Source organism: Gorilla gorilla, chromosome 3, assembly GCF_029281585.2.
Source record: "Gorilla gorilla gorilla isolate KB3781 chromosome 3, NHGRI_mGorGor1-v2.1_pri, whole genome shotgun sequence".
NCBI classification, from domain to species: Eukaryota; Metazoa; Chordata; class Mammalia; order Primates; family Hominidae; genus Gorilla; species Gorilla gorilla.
Window position 1 is genome coordinate 10,420,241 of NC_073227.2, and position 15,844 is coordinate 10,436,084.

The 15,844-nt window shown below is 53.4% G+C and overlaps 1 protein-coding gene across 3 annotated transcripts in view; it reads right to left on the bottom strand.

Moving 5' to 3' along the window:
* Positions 1-14,941, bottom strand: part of LETM1 (leucine zipper and EF-hand containing transmembrane protein 1) — a 43,894-nt gene extending 28,953 nt beyond the window's left edge. The window contains exons 1-2 of one of the 3 annotated variants that reach the window (XM_055384348.2): positions 14,819-14,941; positions 6,991-7,051 (exon numbers count right to left, since the gene is read on the bottom strand). Coding sequence is in view for 2 of the 3 variants with exons in the window: in XM_031010371.3 (XP_030866231.2) it covers positions 6,991-7,051; positions 13,661-13,742 (143 nt within the window). In the remaining variant the exon portion in view is untranslated. Of the gene's footprint in view, positions 1-6,990; positions 7,052-13,660 lie in introns of all 3 variants that reach the window. The other 2 variants (XM_031010371.3, XM_031010370.3) reach the window with 2 other exon arrangements.
* Between the last annotated feature and the right edge of the window lie 903 nt (positions 14,942-15,844).

A 15,844-nucleotide genomic window follows, 5' to 3' on the forward strand; every position in this document is an offset into this window, starting at 1 on the left:
TGGGTCTCCCAGGCCCACTCCCAGAGACTTGGGGAGGTAGGGTGCATTGCTTTGGCACTTCGTGGGGGAATGGAGTGCAGAGCAGAGACTTTGTTGACTTTGGAGGTCCTCTCCTCCAACAAGTGACTTTCTGGAAAGACCCGTGGCTCTTGAACAAGTCCTGCAAATCAGTAAGGGTGCTTGCTGACCTCAGACCTCTACACTAGCTGCCCGCAGGCACCAGAGCAAAACAACAAAATCCAAAGAATAAGGGCCAAGGCCCATCTCCTCCTCCTCTACTCACCTGCCCACTCTGTCCGGCACCAGCAGGCTCCAAGCCCAGAGCCTCACACCTGCCCCCCCCGCCTGGACATCCCTAGCTCATGCCCTTGCTTCACTCAGACCTCCCTGACCACTCCACCGCTCTCACCTCTCATCCACAGTGCTGCCTCCTAGCGGGTGCCCTGCTGACATCTGGCCGTCTTAGAGACCAGGTGCACACTGTGTGCACATTTGCTTTCTCCCAACTGGAATGTAGGCCAGCGAGGGCCAGAGAGCAGGCTCCAGGCCTCACAGGCAGCAGTGGGAGGCTGGCACTAACCCAGACCCATCTCGGTCCACGCTGCATCGGCCCCAGTGGCCGCCTGTGCCATATCCACCCACAGAAAGGCCTTGAGGAGGCCACTGCAGCCTAAGCTTCTGCAGCATAGACCGTGCCTGGCCCAGAACCTATGGTTTGTGTGCAACACAGAGACCATCATCTGACCGCAGCGTGGTGCCACACCACCATTTACAGTCCAAAATTCAAACAGCTGACCTGCACAAGGCCCATTCAGCCTCATGATCTCCTGCGTGTCTTGCCTGGCACACTAGAAACTCCCCTGCTGATTGGACACAAATCCCCCGGGTGGCCCTAGCTCACCTAAAAGGCCATGTGTGTCGCATAACTTCACATCAGCTCCTCCTGCTTCCATCAGCTCTCTGTGCCTGGCCTGAAACCAGCAGCAAGGCCCGAGCTCCGGAGCAGACTGTTAGAGCTCAAATTCCAGCTCCACTACTTACTGCTGCGTGACCTTGACTGAGTAATTTAACCTCTCTGTGCTTTGGGAGCATTCCTCGTGAATCTGTGTGTTAACAGATACTAAGTACCAGGACGGTACCTGCAACGTGGGAACACCCACCAACGACGTGGCTCTCGTGATTACCACCGCCTTGCAGCCTCGGAGAAGCCACCAATCAGGGCTGGAAGCCAGGCGGGGAACTCTCTGGACCCGCTGCTTGTTTCTCAGATGGGGATCCTCGGCTTGCAGCCCAGAGAAGGCAGTACGGCTGGTGCAGGGCACTGTCAGCCCAGGGCAGCTTAGAGCGACCACACACCAGGATCAGAAGCCCGAGCAGCAGGGGCTCCACTCTGCACCAGTAATGGTCTGGGGACCTCCCCCAAGGACTCTCCCAGGCTCAAAATCTTCCCTCAATTACAGACATGCAAACCCAACACTGACCTCACGGAGAGGTTCTCAAGAATACGGGAAATAGACACGTCGAAGGTGCCTGGTGGACACCAATGAGGCCTGGGAGGGGTGGGAAGGGGGACAGGCACCCCACCTCGGTCACCTCCCCAATCCCTGTGAGGGCAGCTTCAGACTCTCTCCAGGCGCTGGTCCAGCCCCAGCCACCATGTCTCTAGGTTCTCCTCAGCTCTGGGGTCACCTCTGAGCCAGGAAGGGGCCCCTGAATCCACGCAGTCTTGAGTCAAGGTGTGCCGAGAGCCGAGCCACACAGAATGCAGCAGAGCCCACGCAGGCTCAGACTGCCCCCTGGCCAGGCTGTGTTCCTTCTGTGAGGTGGGCTCACCTCCCTGTGTGGGTGATGACAGTGCCCACACATGGGAATACACCTCCTCCCTGCATCAAGCTGAATTACACAACTCCACAACCCTCAGTTAGCAAGGAAGATGATGGCTTCCACAAGAAGGCATGATGCCAGCAGTCATGGGGTGTCGACAGGCAAAGACGAAGACTCGGAAAAACAGACCAGGCAGAGAAGCACACGGCGGACTCAGTGAAGGCAGGGAGCCATCCAGAGTTGGGCACACCTACAGGGGCCTGGTCCTCACCACAGTAACATCCCCCGGCAAATCCCATCAGCATTCACGCTAAGTACAGATTTAGAAATAAAAATAGCCTCACATCAGCTGAGGTTTCCCCACTGAGTGAGATTCAAGTTTGCTGGGTCTCACAACTGCTGTCTTACAGTTTGCTTACCCAAAGTCTGGGTGCTGCTTCTCTGCCTTTGTTTCTATGAGAAAGAAGGCTGGAAGCTGCTACATAATGTCCACGATGTTCTCTTGGATCGAAAATACTCCAGCAGGGCGCAGTGGCTCACATCTGTAATCCCAGTGCTTTGGGAGGCCAACGTGGGTGGATCACTTGAGGCTGGGAGTTCAAGACCAGCCTGGCCAACATAGTGAAACCCTGTCTCTACTAAAACTACAAAAATTAGCAGGGCGTGGTGGAACACACCTGTAATCTCAGTTACTTGGAGGGCTGAGGCGTGAGAACTGCTTGAAGCCGGGAGGTGGAGGCTGCAGGGAGGCAGAGGCTACAGTGAGCTGAGATTGTGCCACTGCACTCCAGCCTAGGTGACAGAGTGAGACTGTCTTAAAAAAAAAAAATGCTCTATCAGCTGGGCACCATGGCTCACAGCTGTAATCCCAGCACTACACGAGGCCAAGGCAGGAGCGCTGCTCAAGTCCAGGAGTTCGAACCCAGCCTGGGCAACATAGTGAGACTTTGTCTCTACAGAAAAAAAAAAAAAAAGGCCAGGCACAGTGGCTCACGCCTGTAATCCTAGCACTTTGGGAGGCCGAGGTGGGCAGATCACGAGATCAGGAGTTTGAGACCAGCCTGGCCAATATGGTGAAACCCCGTCTTTACTAAAAGTACAAAAATTAGCTGGGCATGGTGGCACACGCCTATCATCTCAGCTACTCGGGAGGCTGAGGCAGGAGAATTGCTTGAACTTGGGAGGCGGAGGTTGCAGTGAGCCGAGATTGTGCCACTACACCCCAGCCTGGGCGATAGAGTGAGACTCTGTCCCCCGCACCCCCCCAAAAAAATGATCCACCTACTCACCCTCAGAGATCTGGGCCATTTCATCTGAGGATTACCTGCATCTGTAAAATAACTGTTTACAAAAACTAATGTAAATGGTTACCATTTATAGCTACTTATCTGGTGACTACAAGGCTCACACCTGTAATCCCAGCACTTTGGGAGGCCGAGGTAGGTGGATCACCTGAGGTCAGGAGTTCGAGATGAGCCTGGCCAATGTGGTGAAAACTTTGTATTTTTGTACTAAAAATGCAAAGGTGTTTATATTGTGTGACCAAATAAAAAGTAAAATTTTTTGGCTGCTGAAACATTACCACCATCCATAATTCTTTTTTCTTTTTTTTTTTTCGAGACACAGTTTTGCTCTGTCATCCAGGCTGGAATGCAGTGGTACAATCTGGGCTCACTGCAACCTCCACCTTCCAGGTTCACGAAGTTCTCCTGCCTCAGCCACCAAGTAGCTGAGATTATAGGCATGTGCCACCACACCCAGGTAATTTTTGTATTTTTAGTAGAGATGAAGTTTCGCCATGTTGGCCAGGCTGGTCTTGAACTCCTAACCTCAAGTGATCTGCCCGCCTCGGATTACAGGCATGAGATTACAGGCATGAGCCGCTGCACCTTGCCTCATCCATAATTATTATATTATTATTTTTTGGGACAGACTCTCCCTCAGTTGCCCAGGCTGGAGCGCAGCGGTGTGATCCTGGCTCACTGCAACCTCCACCTCCTGGGTTCAAGCGATTCTCCTGCCTCAGCCTCCCAAGTACCTGGGACTACAGGCGCGCACCATCACACCCAGTTATTTTTGTATTTTTAGTAGAGACGGGGTTTCACCATGTTGGCCAGGCTGGTCTTGAACTTCTGGCCTCAAGTGATCTGCCCACCTCAACTTCCCAAAGTGCTGGGATTAGAGACGTGAGCCACTATGCCCGGCCTCATCCATAATTCTTGATAAGTAGACAAGTCCATTAAAACAGCTGTACAGTCCTCATTGTTTAAATTTTTAAGTAGATGTTCAAAATTGGGAACTTTAAAAAAAGTTACGTGAATAAAGTACAGCTTTTATGTTTTGTTGTTAGCCCAGGCTGGAGTACAGTGGCGCCATCTCGGCTCACTGCAACTGCCACCTCCCGGGTCCCGGTTCAAGCAATTCTCCTGCCTCAGCCTCCTGAGTAGCTGGGATTACAAGAACATACCACCATGCCCAGCTGATTTTTGTATTTTTATTAGAGATGGGGTTTCACCATGTTGGCTACGCTGGTCTTGAACTCCTGACCTCATGATCTGCCCGACTCAGCCTCCAAAAGTGTTGGGATTACAGGTGTGAGCCACCGTGCCTGGCCAGCATTTATGTTTTAGTATGAAATTTAAATGCTAAAAAGTTGCTTGACAAATTCAACATCCATTCCTAATAAAAAGAGTAACAGACAGAACAAAGATTACTTAAACCCAAAAGCTAACATCATATGTCACAAACACTAGATCCTGTATTTTCTGCTATTGTGATACCACATGACTGACTACAGCTGTTCTGACACAGATCTGGCTACCGAGCTAAGAAATGAAACCACCTCAGAAGCAGAAGCCCTGGGAAAGAAGAGGCAGATGATTACTATGTACTAAGATCACAGCCATAAACTAAACCTGGGCTGCTACAAGAGCTGAACAAATAACAGGAAAGGGGCCAGATACAAGAAAATTGTACAACTTAGCAACTTACGGGACAGCAATGATCACTTAGAAAAGATAATGAAAAGAAATAATGAAAATAATAAACATCTGGGAATTATCTAAAATGCAATGCATGTGGCCTATACAAAGAAAACAGGCCGGGTGCAGTGGCTCACACCTGTAATCCCAGCACTTTGGGAGGCCAAAGGCAGGAGGACTGCTTGAGTCCAGGAGTTCAAGAGCAGCCTGGACAACATAGTGAGAACCCGTCTCTACAAAAAATACCAAAAAGAAAAAAATTTAGCAAGGCATGTTGGTAATGCCTGTAGTCCCAGCTACTCAGGAGGCTAAGGTGGAAGAATGGCTTGAGCCTGGGAGATCAAAGCTGCAGTGAGCCATGATTGCACCACTGCACTCTAGCCTGGGCAATGAACAGAATGAGATCCTGTCTCAAAAAAAAAAAAAGTAATATTCCTTCCCAACTGGTTTAATGACACTTCAGATACAATCCCAAAAAGACTGTTTTAGAAGTGAAATGGTTCAGCTCATCTAGAAGGAAGGTCCAGACGGACGAGGTTTGGGGGAACTGGTCCCCAGGGAGGAACAACTGCTGGAGAACTCACTAAAGAAAATAACGGGAGCAGCTAGGCGCGGTGGCTCACACCTGTAATCCCAGCACTTTGGGAGGCCGAGGTAGGTGGATCACCTGAGGTCAGGAGTTTGAGATGAGCCTGGCTAATGTGGTGAAAATTTTGTACTTTTGTACTAAAAATGCAAAAATTAGCTGGGTGTGGTGGCGGCGTCTCTAATCCCAGCTACTAGGGAGGCGGAGGCAGGAGAATCGCTTGAACCCGTGAGGCAGAGGTTGCAGTGAGCCGAGATCGCACCACTGCACTCTAGCCTAGGTGACAAGAACAAAACTCGGTCTCAAAAAAAAAAAAAAAAAAAAAATTAGCTGGGTGTGGTGTGCGTGCCTGTAATCCCAGCTACTCGGGAGGCTGAGGCAGATAACTGCTTGAACCCGGGAGGTGGAGATTGCAGTGGGCGGAGATCACGCCACTGCATTCCAGCTTGGCGACAGCGCGAGACTCTGTCTCAAAAAAAAAAAAAAAAGAAAATGCAACCTTAAGCAAAAAGACATAAGAAAACCAATTTCTTTTCTCATCCAAAGTTATAATAAAATGTTATTCGTAGACCTTAAAGTTGCAGTTTCTGCCAGGCATGGTGGCTCACACCTATAATCCCAGCACTTTGGGAGGCTAAGGCAGGCGGATCACGGGAGATCAGGAGTTCAAGACCAGCCTGGCCAACATGGTGAAACCCCGTCTCTAATAAAAATACAAAAATTAGCCAGGTGCAGCCGGACGTGGTGGCTCATGCCTGTAATCCCAGCACTTTGGGAGGCCATGGCAGGCGGATCACGAGGTCAGGAGATCGAGACCATCCTGGCTAACACGGTGAAACCCCATCTCTACTAAAAATACAAAAAATTAGCCAGGCGTGGTGGCGGGCGCCTGTAGTTCCAGCTACTCGGGAGGCTGAGGCAGGAGGATGGCATGAACCCGGGAGGTGGATCTTGCCGTGAGCTGATATTGCGCCACTGCACTCCAGCCTGGGTGACAGAGCGAGACTCCGTCTCAAAAAAAAAAAAAAAAAAAATTAGCCAGGTGCAGTGAGGCATGCCTGTAATCCCAGCTACTCGGGAGGTTGAAGCAGGAGAATCACTTGAACCTGGGAGGCAGAGGTTGCAGTGAGCCAAGCATGTGCCACTGCACTCCAGTCTGGGTGACAGAGCAAGGCTCTGTCTCAAAAAAAAAAAAAAAAGTTGCAGTTTCCAAGAACCTACAGACATTAAATGAGACTTGCTGTACATCAAAATACTGACACTGGGCACTTTGAGGGCACAGTGGCCAGTGCCCACTCCAACTGGGAGTCCAACAATTAAATTCCATTTAATTCCTGTTAGGGGACAGGAAGCCTTCTGTCCCCAGCTCTCCAAGTGCAACCGGGCACTGAGGTTAGGAATGTTTCTATACTGCCTATAGATTCACTGAGGCATGTGACAATCATTTTCAAAATGGAAAGATAAAAGTTTAAAAGAAACAAAGAACAGGAAAATAGGATACACTGTTTCCCTCAAAAATCAAGAGTCACTCTTGACTCTCCACCATTTTCAAACCCTGTTTTCAAACAGACAGGTGCAGAGTGATACTGATTTACTCACAGGCAGTTCCTCAACCCCAGGGTGCTAGCACAGCTGAGATGAGCAGGATCCCCTGGACTACCTGTAACAGGAACAGGGGAAAATAAATGAGTAGTAAATCAGGGATTTATACTGATACCTTTTTTTGTTGTTGGTTTTTGGAGTTTCGCTCTTGCGCCCAGGCTAGAGTGCAATGGCGTGATCTCGGCTCACTGCAACCTCCACCTCCTGGGTTTAATCGATTCTCCTGAGTAGCTGGAATTACAGGTGCCCACCACCATGCCCAGCTAATTTTTTTTTTTTTTTTTTAGTAGAGACAGGGTTTCACCATGTTGGCCAGGCTGGTCTCAAACTGCTGACCTCAGGTGATCCGCCTGCCTTGGCCTCCCAAAGTGCTGGGATTACAGGCATGAGCCACCGTGCCCAGCCTTTTGTTCATTTTGATTTATTTGACTTTGCCCAGGCTGGAATGCAGTGGTACAGTCACGGCTCCCTGCAGCCTTGAACTCCTGGGCTCAAGGGATCCTTTTGCCTCAGCCTCCCAAGTAGCTGTGACTACAGGTGTGCACCATCATGCCAGGCTAATTTTTGTAAAGACGGGGTTTCGTTTTGTTGCCTAGGCTGGTCTCCAACTTTTGGCCTCAAGCGACCCTCCTGCATTGGTCTCCCAAAGTGTTGGGATTACAGGCGTGAGCCACCACGCCCAGCCTGAAACCTTCTTTTAAGTCTGAAAGAAGGCGGGGCGCCGTGGCTCACGCCTGTAATCCCAGCACTTTGGGAGGCAAAGGCGAGTGGATCACCTGAGGCCAGGAGTTCAAGACCAGCTTGACCAGCGGTGAAACCTCGTCCCTACTAAAAATACAAAATTAGCCGGGTATGGCGGCACATGCTTGTAATCCCAGCTACTTGGGAGGCTGAGTCAGGAGAATCGCTTGAACCTGGGAGGCAAAGGTTGCAGTGAGCTGAGATCGCACCATTGCACTCCAGCCTGGGCAACAAGAGTGAAACTCCGTCTCAAAAAGAAAAAAAAAATCTGAAAGAGTACAGATCTCTTTTGTAGAAACCTCTGTAAGTTTCTGGAAGCCAGTTCTGAGTGTTGGAAGGTTTCAGAGCACTGCTAAGTGAAGGGTCTGCCCCAGTTATGAAAACAGTATCTCAAAGTAGTCCTAAAAAAAGATGGGAAGCCTCAAGTAGATCCTGACTCCAGACACCCCAAGAGGGAAGCCAAGCAGGCCAGCCCTAGGGAGGGAGCACTCCTAACGGTGGCACCATCCCCACTCACTTCAGCTGGCTCTGGTGGAAACATGACCTCTATGCAGACAGCCCTATAGAGCAAGCAATGATCCCAAGGGGCAAGAGCTGTAAGAATTACTAGAACCGGACCAGGCGCAGTGGCTCACACCTGTAATCCCAGCACAGTCGTGAACCCGGGAGGCGGAGCTTGCAGTGAGCTGAGATCGCACCACTGCACTGCAGCCTGGGAGACAGAGCAAGACTCTGTCTCAAAAAAAAAAAAAAAAAAAAAAAGAATTACTAGAACCACAGGCCAGGCATAGTGGCTCACGCCTGTAATCCCAGCACTTTGGGAGGCTGAGGCGGGTGGATCACCTGAGGTCAGGAGTTCAAGACCAGCCTGGCCCACATGGTGAAACCCCATCTCCACAAAAATAAAAAAAAAATTAGCCGGACATGATGGCAGGTGCCTGTAATCCCAGCTACTCGGGAGGCTGAGGCAGGATAATCACCTGAACCGAGGAGGCAGTGGTTGCAGTGAGCTGAGATCACGCCATTGCACTCAAAAAAAAAAAAAAAAAAAAAAAAAAAAAAAAAAGAGAAGAACCACAAAAACACCAAGAGTAAGCCATTTCTTGTATAAACAACAGTGATAAGTGTACAGCACATTTTTAGGATTTCAACATGTTTTTGATGCTTTCCCTAACTTGCTCTAGTTCCTATAAGCATAAAGTCAGAGTTCATTCATACTACTGACATTCAGAGCCCATTGTGATCAAACTTCATGCTGGGAACAAGACAGGAATAGGAGCAGCAGGGCCAGAGGCACCAGCCCACGGAGGTGCCAGGCCAGGCTGTGCAGAGGCTAGGCGGTGCCGGGAGCCAGCAGGTAGCACCCTGAGATGCCCAGTGACCTTGAACCTCCAGGCAGTGGGGTTGCAATGAGTCAACAGCCAGGGAGCAGCAAGTGCAGCTTTAAGATGGGGGGAGCTCACTCCAGCCGGCAACGAGAGCCACCGTGAGAGGAGGGACAAGATGGGGAGGGCAGGCACTGACCCTGCTCGTAGTGGACCGATACGTCACTTCACCTCATTTAACAGGAGGCAACTCTCCTGGTTCTGTGGGGAAGGAAATTCCTACTACGTGCCACATTTAGGGCTTGTAACAGTCCGGTCTGTGAACTGGGAGCCGGGTTAAGGGGAAAATGTTGGCTATGTTCTCACACACAGCAAGTTACATTTTAAGTTAAAATTAAAAGCACAGCACATGTGAGCATGCCAAGGCCCTTCTCACTCCAGCTGAGACTAGCTTTGGCCCCCACCTGTCTCCACATGAAGAGGGCCCAGCGCATTCTCCGCTATCCTCCCCACACCATGGCACCTTCAGCCCCTCCACCCCTGCCCCGGCCAGCTCCTGTGCCTCAAGGGCTCAGCCCGGCAAGCAGGCAGGCTGGCAGGTCTCCCAGAGTTCCCTGGTCTGTCCCCCAGTGACCCTACCTTCTCTCTAGCACTGCCTGTCCCACTGGCTCCCTTACTAGGCTCTCCCCAAAACCTGTTCTGACAGCTTCTGTCCCCAGCTCTCCAAGGAACCCCCAGTCAAGGCCATTCGGGGTGATGGGGATCATTGCTCCACGTCCCTCACGAGCACAGGTGTCATCTGTGGCCAGGCCCTGCTGGGAGCCCTTCTGTTCTTTTTTCCAACACCAACGAATTCTCCAACTGGGAGTCCAACAATTTAATTCCATACTGACACTACCCAGAGTTAGTGCAGACCTCACAGGGTACGGGCTCAGTCCCACAAGACTGCCCCCACTCCATGTGCCCAGGCTTACTCAACTTCAGCTGACCACACATTTGAGGGTTCCCATGACCGCCTTGGTTTTGATCATTCACAAGAAAGACTCAGATGTCAGCAATGGGCTCTACTTGCTATCCCAGTTTATTATAAAGGGTACCTAGGAACAACCAGACAGCAAGGCCAGGGAGGTCCCGAGCACAGGATCCTTCGTCCTGTGGAGCTGGGTGGACACCAGTGGGAAGCCTCGCCAGCCTCCTCACCCAGAAGTTCTCATCAAGCCTTCATGACTGATTACAGTATTGGCCCACTGGCCACGGGGACTGAACTAAATCTCCAAACCCTCTCCCCTCCCTGGAAGGGGCAGGAAGTTCCCACCCTCTAATCACAGCATGGCCAGCACCTCAATCTAAGGGCCTGCCTGGAGTCACCTCATCAGCATAAACTCAGGTGCAGTGATAACGAATAACAGAAGACACTCCCAAACTCACGCCTGTAATCCTAGCACTTTGGGAGGCCAAGGCGGGTGGATCGCTGTTGAGCTCAGGAGTTAAGCCTGGGCAACAGAGACCCTGTCTACAAAAAATTTAAAACATCAGCTGGCAGGAGGATCGCTTAGAGGCTGCAGTGAGCCATGATCAAGCTACTGCACTCCAGCCTGGGTGACAGAGCAAGACCCTGTCTCAAAATACAAACAAATGAAAAAAGACACTCCCATCATTCAGGAGACTTCCAGGGTTTTCAGCCCTCAGTGCTGGTGCCAGGATCAGGTCAAAGAACAAACAAACCTTTCTTCATCTGGCTTCACCCTTGCCACTCCTGGGAGATCCTCCCTACCTGACCTCCACCTCCTCCCCAGGCAATCTCTTCCCTGACTTGAATACACACGCCCCACAGGTCTGATGGGCACGGCACAGTCCACACCTCCAAGAACTCTCAACTAGCGCCCCTCCTCATTCTGCTCCTCCCCAAGTCCTCCCCAGTTCCAACAAATGGCACTGTTGTCCCCAGGCGGCTCAGGCCAGAGGTCACCTCTCCCACACAGCCCTTAGAGTCAACCCTGCTTCTGCTCATAAAGCGACTTCCTCCCAAAAAGGACAATATGGAGAGGTGAGAGAAGAGTAACTGGGCAGTGAAAAACCTGACAAACACCACTTCAGCCTACTAATCAAGGTCAACATCAACAGTGACAAATCATTTGGACAGCATGGAGCCTCGACGTGATGTGATAAGGATGCTTCACCTCTGTGGTCTTCCTCCCGAAAAACCATCTTTCCCAGCTTAATTATGAGGAAACATCAAGAAATACCAGTAGAGCAGCACCCTACACTCCACCTGGGCAGTACTCCTCAAAGCTGTCAAGGTCACTGCAGACAAGGAAAGCCTGAGAGGCAATCAAGAAGGGTGGTACAGATGGGTCCTGGGACAGAAAAGGGACCTCAGAATGAAGAATGGGAGAGTAAAGAAAATCTAAATATGTTATGGACTTTAGTGAACAGTAACAGATCAATGTCAGTTCATTAACTGTGACAACGAACCCTACTCATCTAAGATGTTAATAGCAGGGGCCTGCAGCACTCCACTCGGTGTGTCACTCATAAGTTCAGGGACCTCCTCCACAGTCCAGCCCTGGGTCTCGCTGGCTCTGAAATCCCTACTGTTTCTACAGCAGACCTGCCAGTGTCCCTGTCACAAAGCACAGTAGTAACTGCAGAAGACATTTGTGTTCCTGAAATGACAGAATCGCACATAAAAAGCTAATTATTATTATTATTTATCAAAAATCTGCTACATAAGCACGAAGTGTTAAAAGTACTTTTATCACCATCAAGAGGTCCAGAGAGAGCTCTAACATCTAACACAGCAACTGGAAAGACCAAATGCTGAGCTCCACCTTCAGACTGTGCAGTTCCACCCCTCAACATCCTCTCACCACTCCAAAAGTTTCAGTGGCTAACCAGCCATTATTGTTAAAAATTACAAGAATTGGCCAGGCGAGGTGGCTCACGCCTGTAATCCCAGCACTTTGGGAGGCTGAAGTGGGTGGATCACGAGGTCAGGAGTTCAAGACCGGCCTGACCAACATGGTGAAACCCCATCTCTACTAAAAATACAAAAATTAGCCAGGCATGAGGGTGGGCACCTGTAATCCCAGCTACTCAGGAGACTGAGGCAGGAGAATCGCTTGAACCTGGAAGGCAGAGATTGCAGTGAGCCAAGATCATGCTACTGCACTCCAGCCTGGATGACAGAGCAAGACTCCATTTCAAAAAAAAAAAAAAATTACAAGAATTGGGGGCCGGGCGCGGTGGCTCACGCCTGTAATCCCAGCACTTTGGGAGGCCGAGGTGGGTGGATCACCTGAGGTCAGGAGTTCGAGACCCGCCTGGCCAAGACGGAGAAAACAGTCTCTACTAAAAATACAAAAATTAGCCAGTCGTGGTGGCGGGTGCCTATAATTCCAGCAACTCGGCAGGCTGAGGTAAGAGAATCACTTGAACCCAGGAGGTGGAGGTTGCAGTGAGCCAAGATCACACCACTGCACTCTAGCCTGAGCAACAGATTGAGACTCTGTCTCCAAAAAAAATAAAAAATAAAAAATAAAAAAAATACAAGAATTGGGAGGATACATTCAGGGCAACTTCAATCTATCTCTCTGGGGGTGGGGAACAGAGACAAGAATATTGAAGCTGGGTGCCTGGGCATGGTGGCTCCTGTAATCCCAGCACTTTGGGAGGCCAAAGCAGGAGGATCAGTTGAGCCTTGGAGTTCAAGACCAGGCTGGGCAACATATCAAGACCCTGTCTCTACAAAAAAACTACAAAAAAAAAAAAAAATTAGCTGGGTGTTGTGTGGCACAACTAACAACTTGGGAGGCTGAGACAGAAGGATAGCTTGAGCCCAGGAGTTTGAGGTGCAGTGAGTATGATCACACCACTGCACTAATTATTTTACTTGAGTCCCTCTTAGCAAGTTTTATGTTTATTCCAATTTTACAAATAAGGACATAAACTCAAATAAGTTGGTTAATTAGAGAGAGAGAGGAGGTGGGCACACCCTGGGACAGCATTCACTCCAGACAGCACCTGAGGCTAGGGGGGCTAAAGCCACGCACCCTGAGGACCCTCAGCGGCTCCGGAGTCCCCGTGTTCCCCGGGTGCAGGTCGCGGCCTAATCACACCACAGGGGTTTGTAGGTGCCGGCATCACCTCATCAGTGACGGACCAGGAAGGCTCCTGCAGCCCAGCAGGTCCTGCTCGCCAGTGCCTGCCCTGCCCACCCAGTCTCGTCTCCGGGACCCCAAACGTGACCAAAGGGCACGGCCGTCCTCGTGCGTGGACACGTTCCACCAAGCTTACTCGCGCAGGGCGCGCCAGGGCTGCCCAGCCCTTCAGAATTTTCCCAAGCCTGTCTCTGAGGCAGTGACCCGCGGGGACCCGGCCGCCTAAGGTCACAACACGCGGCAGAGGCCCAGCGGCTCCGCCCGGCGCTGGCGGCCCAGCCCGCGACGAGACCCGGGGCCCCACGGTCCCGCAGGGGCTCCGGAGGCCGGGACCACCGGGCCCCCCGCATCGCCGTGACAACCAGCCCGAACCCGCGGGTCGTCCGCGCTCCCGACCCACCAGCCGGGAGCCGGCCCCGCCCTGGGGCGCCCGCCGCTTACCCCGCGGGACGGTGTACCGAGGCGGCGGCGGGAGGCGGGCGGGCGCCCGGCCGCGGCAGCTCCTCAGTAAGATGGACGCCATGTGCTCGGGCGCGGCGGCCGCTCCGGCCTCCTGCGCTGCCTCCTTCTCCGCGGCGGCCGCGGCTCTTCGCCGTCCCGGCGGCGCTTCAGACCCGGCCCGCAAGGACGGCTGACAGAGGCGGCTGGCCTCGGACGGGAGGCGCTCTGCTCAAGGACCCGGCACCAGCGGCGGCCTTGTCCCGGCACAGACGTCCGGAGGCGCGGGGCGGGGCGGCCAGGCTGCGGCTCCCATTGGGCCCCTCAGCGCCCGCCGCTGGCCAGGTGAGGGGCGGACCGCGCCACCGCGGACTACCGGTTCCGGCGTGCACCGGGACGGCCTGCACGCTGGGGTGCGGACTACCGATCCCGGCGTGCACCGGAGCGGTGGACTACCCTGAGGCGCGGACTACCGGTCCCGGCGTGCACCGGGGCGGCTGGCTCCTGGGGCTCGCTGCATCCTGGTTCCCGTCGTACCGTGGACGCCGGGGCTCGCAGCGTGGCGGCCGCAGGAGCTGAGGGAGTCGGCCGCGCTTGCGCGGGGAGTGTCTTTTCGTCTCCGGGCGGCGGCAGCAGCGCATGTGTCCGGAACTTTTCTGGGACTAAGTCCTGCACCCACGAGTAGAAAACGGCTCCTGGGAGCTTGGGGCTCCAAGGGCAAGTCAGGGGACGCTGGGGATGGAGGGGCGCCCTTGACGCCCTCGGCCGCGGTCCCTCGCCGGCCCCCCTGCTCTGTGGCTCTGCCCTCGGCGGGCTGCACTCTGGCGCGCGCAGCCCTGAGTGCCTCTTCCCTGCGTACCGGGCGGCGCTCCCCAGATACGGCGCTGCTCGGCGTCGGGGGTCCCCGTCACCACTGGGGGGACGGGAGCGCAGGGTCCCGCCCCGAAGGACAGGGCCATGCCGGCCCCTGGAGGCGAGGGCACTAGGCCGGGTGGCGGCGCAGCCAGCATAGCAGCCCCCCATCCTGGCACACCGCGTCCTCCCGTCTGAGCGGGAGCGGTGGATATGGGTCCTGCGTTGCCGCGGGGGGACCCCTCGTTTCGCTCTGGCCTAAGCAGCCCCTGGGGTCCCGCGCGCCGCAAGAGCGCCAGATTTCCTAACCTGGGCCATACCCTGTCCGCTCCACTTCCCAGTCCAAGAAGGAACAGCCGAAGCCCAGGACGCCAAGGACCTGGCTCGGAGTCTCCAGAATTCCCGCCAGAGCTGGGCTGGGCTCGCGGACCGCTCATGCGCCGTCTCCCAGGAGCCTCCCCCCAGCCCAGTTTAACAGCCAGCCCTGACCAGTCCAGGGGAGAGAGACCGTGCAGCCTCCTAGCAGACCGTGACCTCTGAGCTCCACCTTCCCCTTCCTTCCCTAAGATGAGGATCCCTGAGCTGGGGCAGAGAAAGCAGGCAGGGAGAAATATGGGGACCTGCGGCGCTGGGGGCCCAGCTGGTGGAGATCTCCAGCTAGGAGATCCCCAGCACAGCACTTGCCCTGCCCTCTGTCTTGTTCAGGGATGTAACCTGTCTCCTTCTGCTTCTCCGCGGCACCTCAGGGCACCGCCTGGGGAGGGTCTTGTAGTGCACACTCAGCATCTCTGTTCCCTGGAGCGCATGGGGTGTGAAACGCCTGATGCCAGCCAGCTCCCCAGTCTTAAGAGGCTGGTTGAATGGCACATCTCCCTAGGAGGCTCCCTCCCCAGGGTCCCCTCTGCCCCTGCTGTCCATGCAGTCGGTCCTCACCCATCAGGAAAACGTAGCCTGCTTGCCTGGGTGGTTTTCCCCAGCAGGAACTGCCAGGTACTGGGCCTGGATGGGCTTGGATTCCCCATCTCAGGTGGGAGAAGGGGGCATTGTTTAGTGCAGGGCACTTTGAAGCCGTCTGTAAGTCCCTGTGTCCACACCGGTCAGTGGGCACTGCAGACATCAAATGCAGACTGAGTTTAAGCACAACTAGGCCTGAACCTAGGCCTGTGCTGCCAACAGACATGAAGGGGCCCCTTTTCCACCCATCCCCCAGGAGGCAAGAGGGGGATACAGAAGGATAGTCCTTGCCTCCCCACCCAGGGTTGGACCTGAGCTGGAGTGGACAGTTGGTCAGGGTCAGAAAGAACTGGACTTTTTATGGCCCAGCTGTAGGACTTT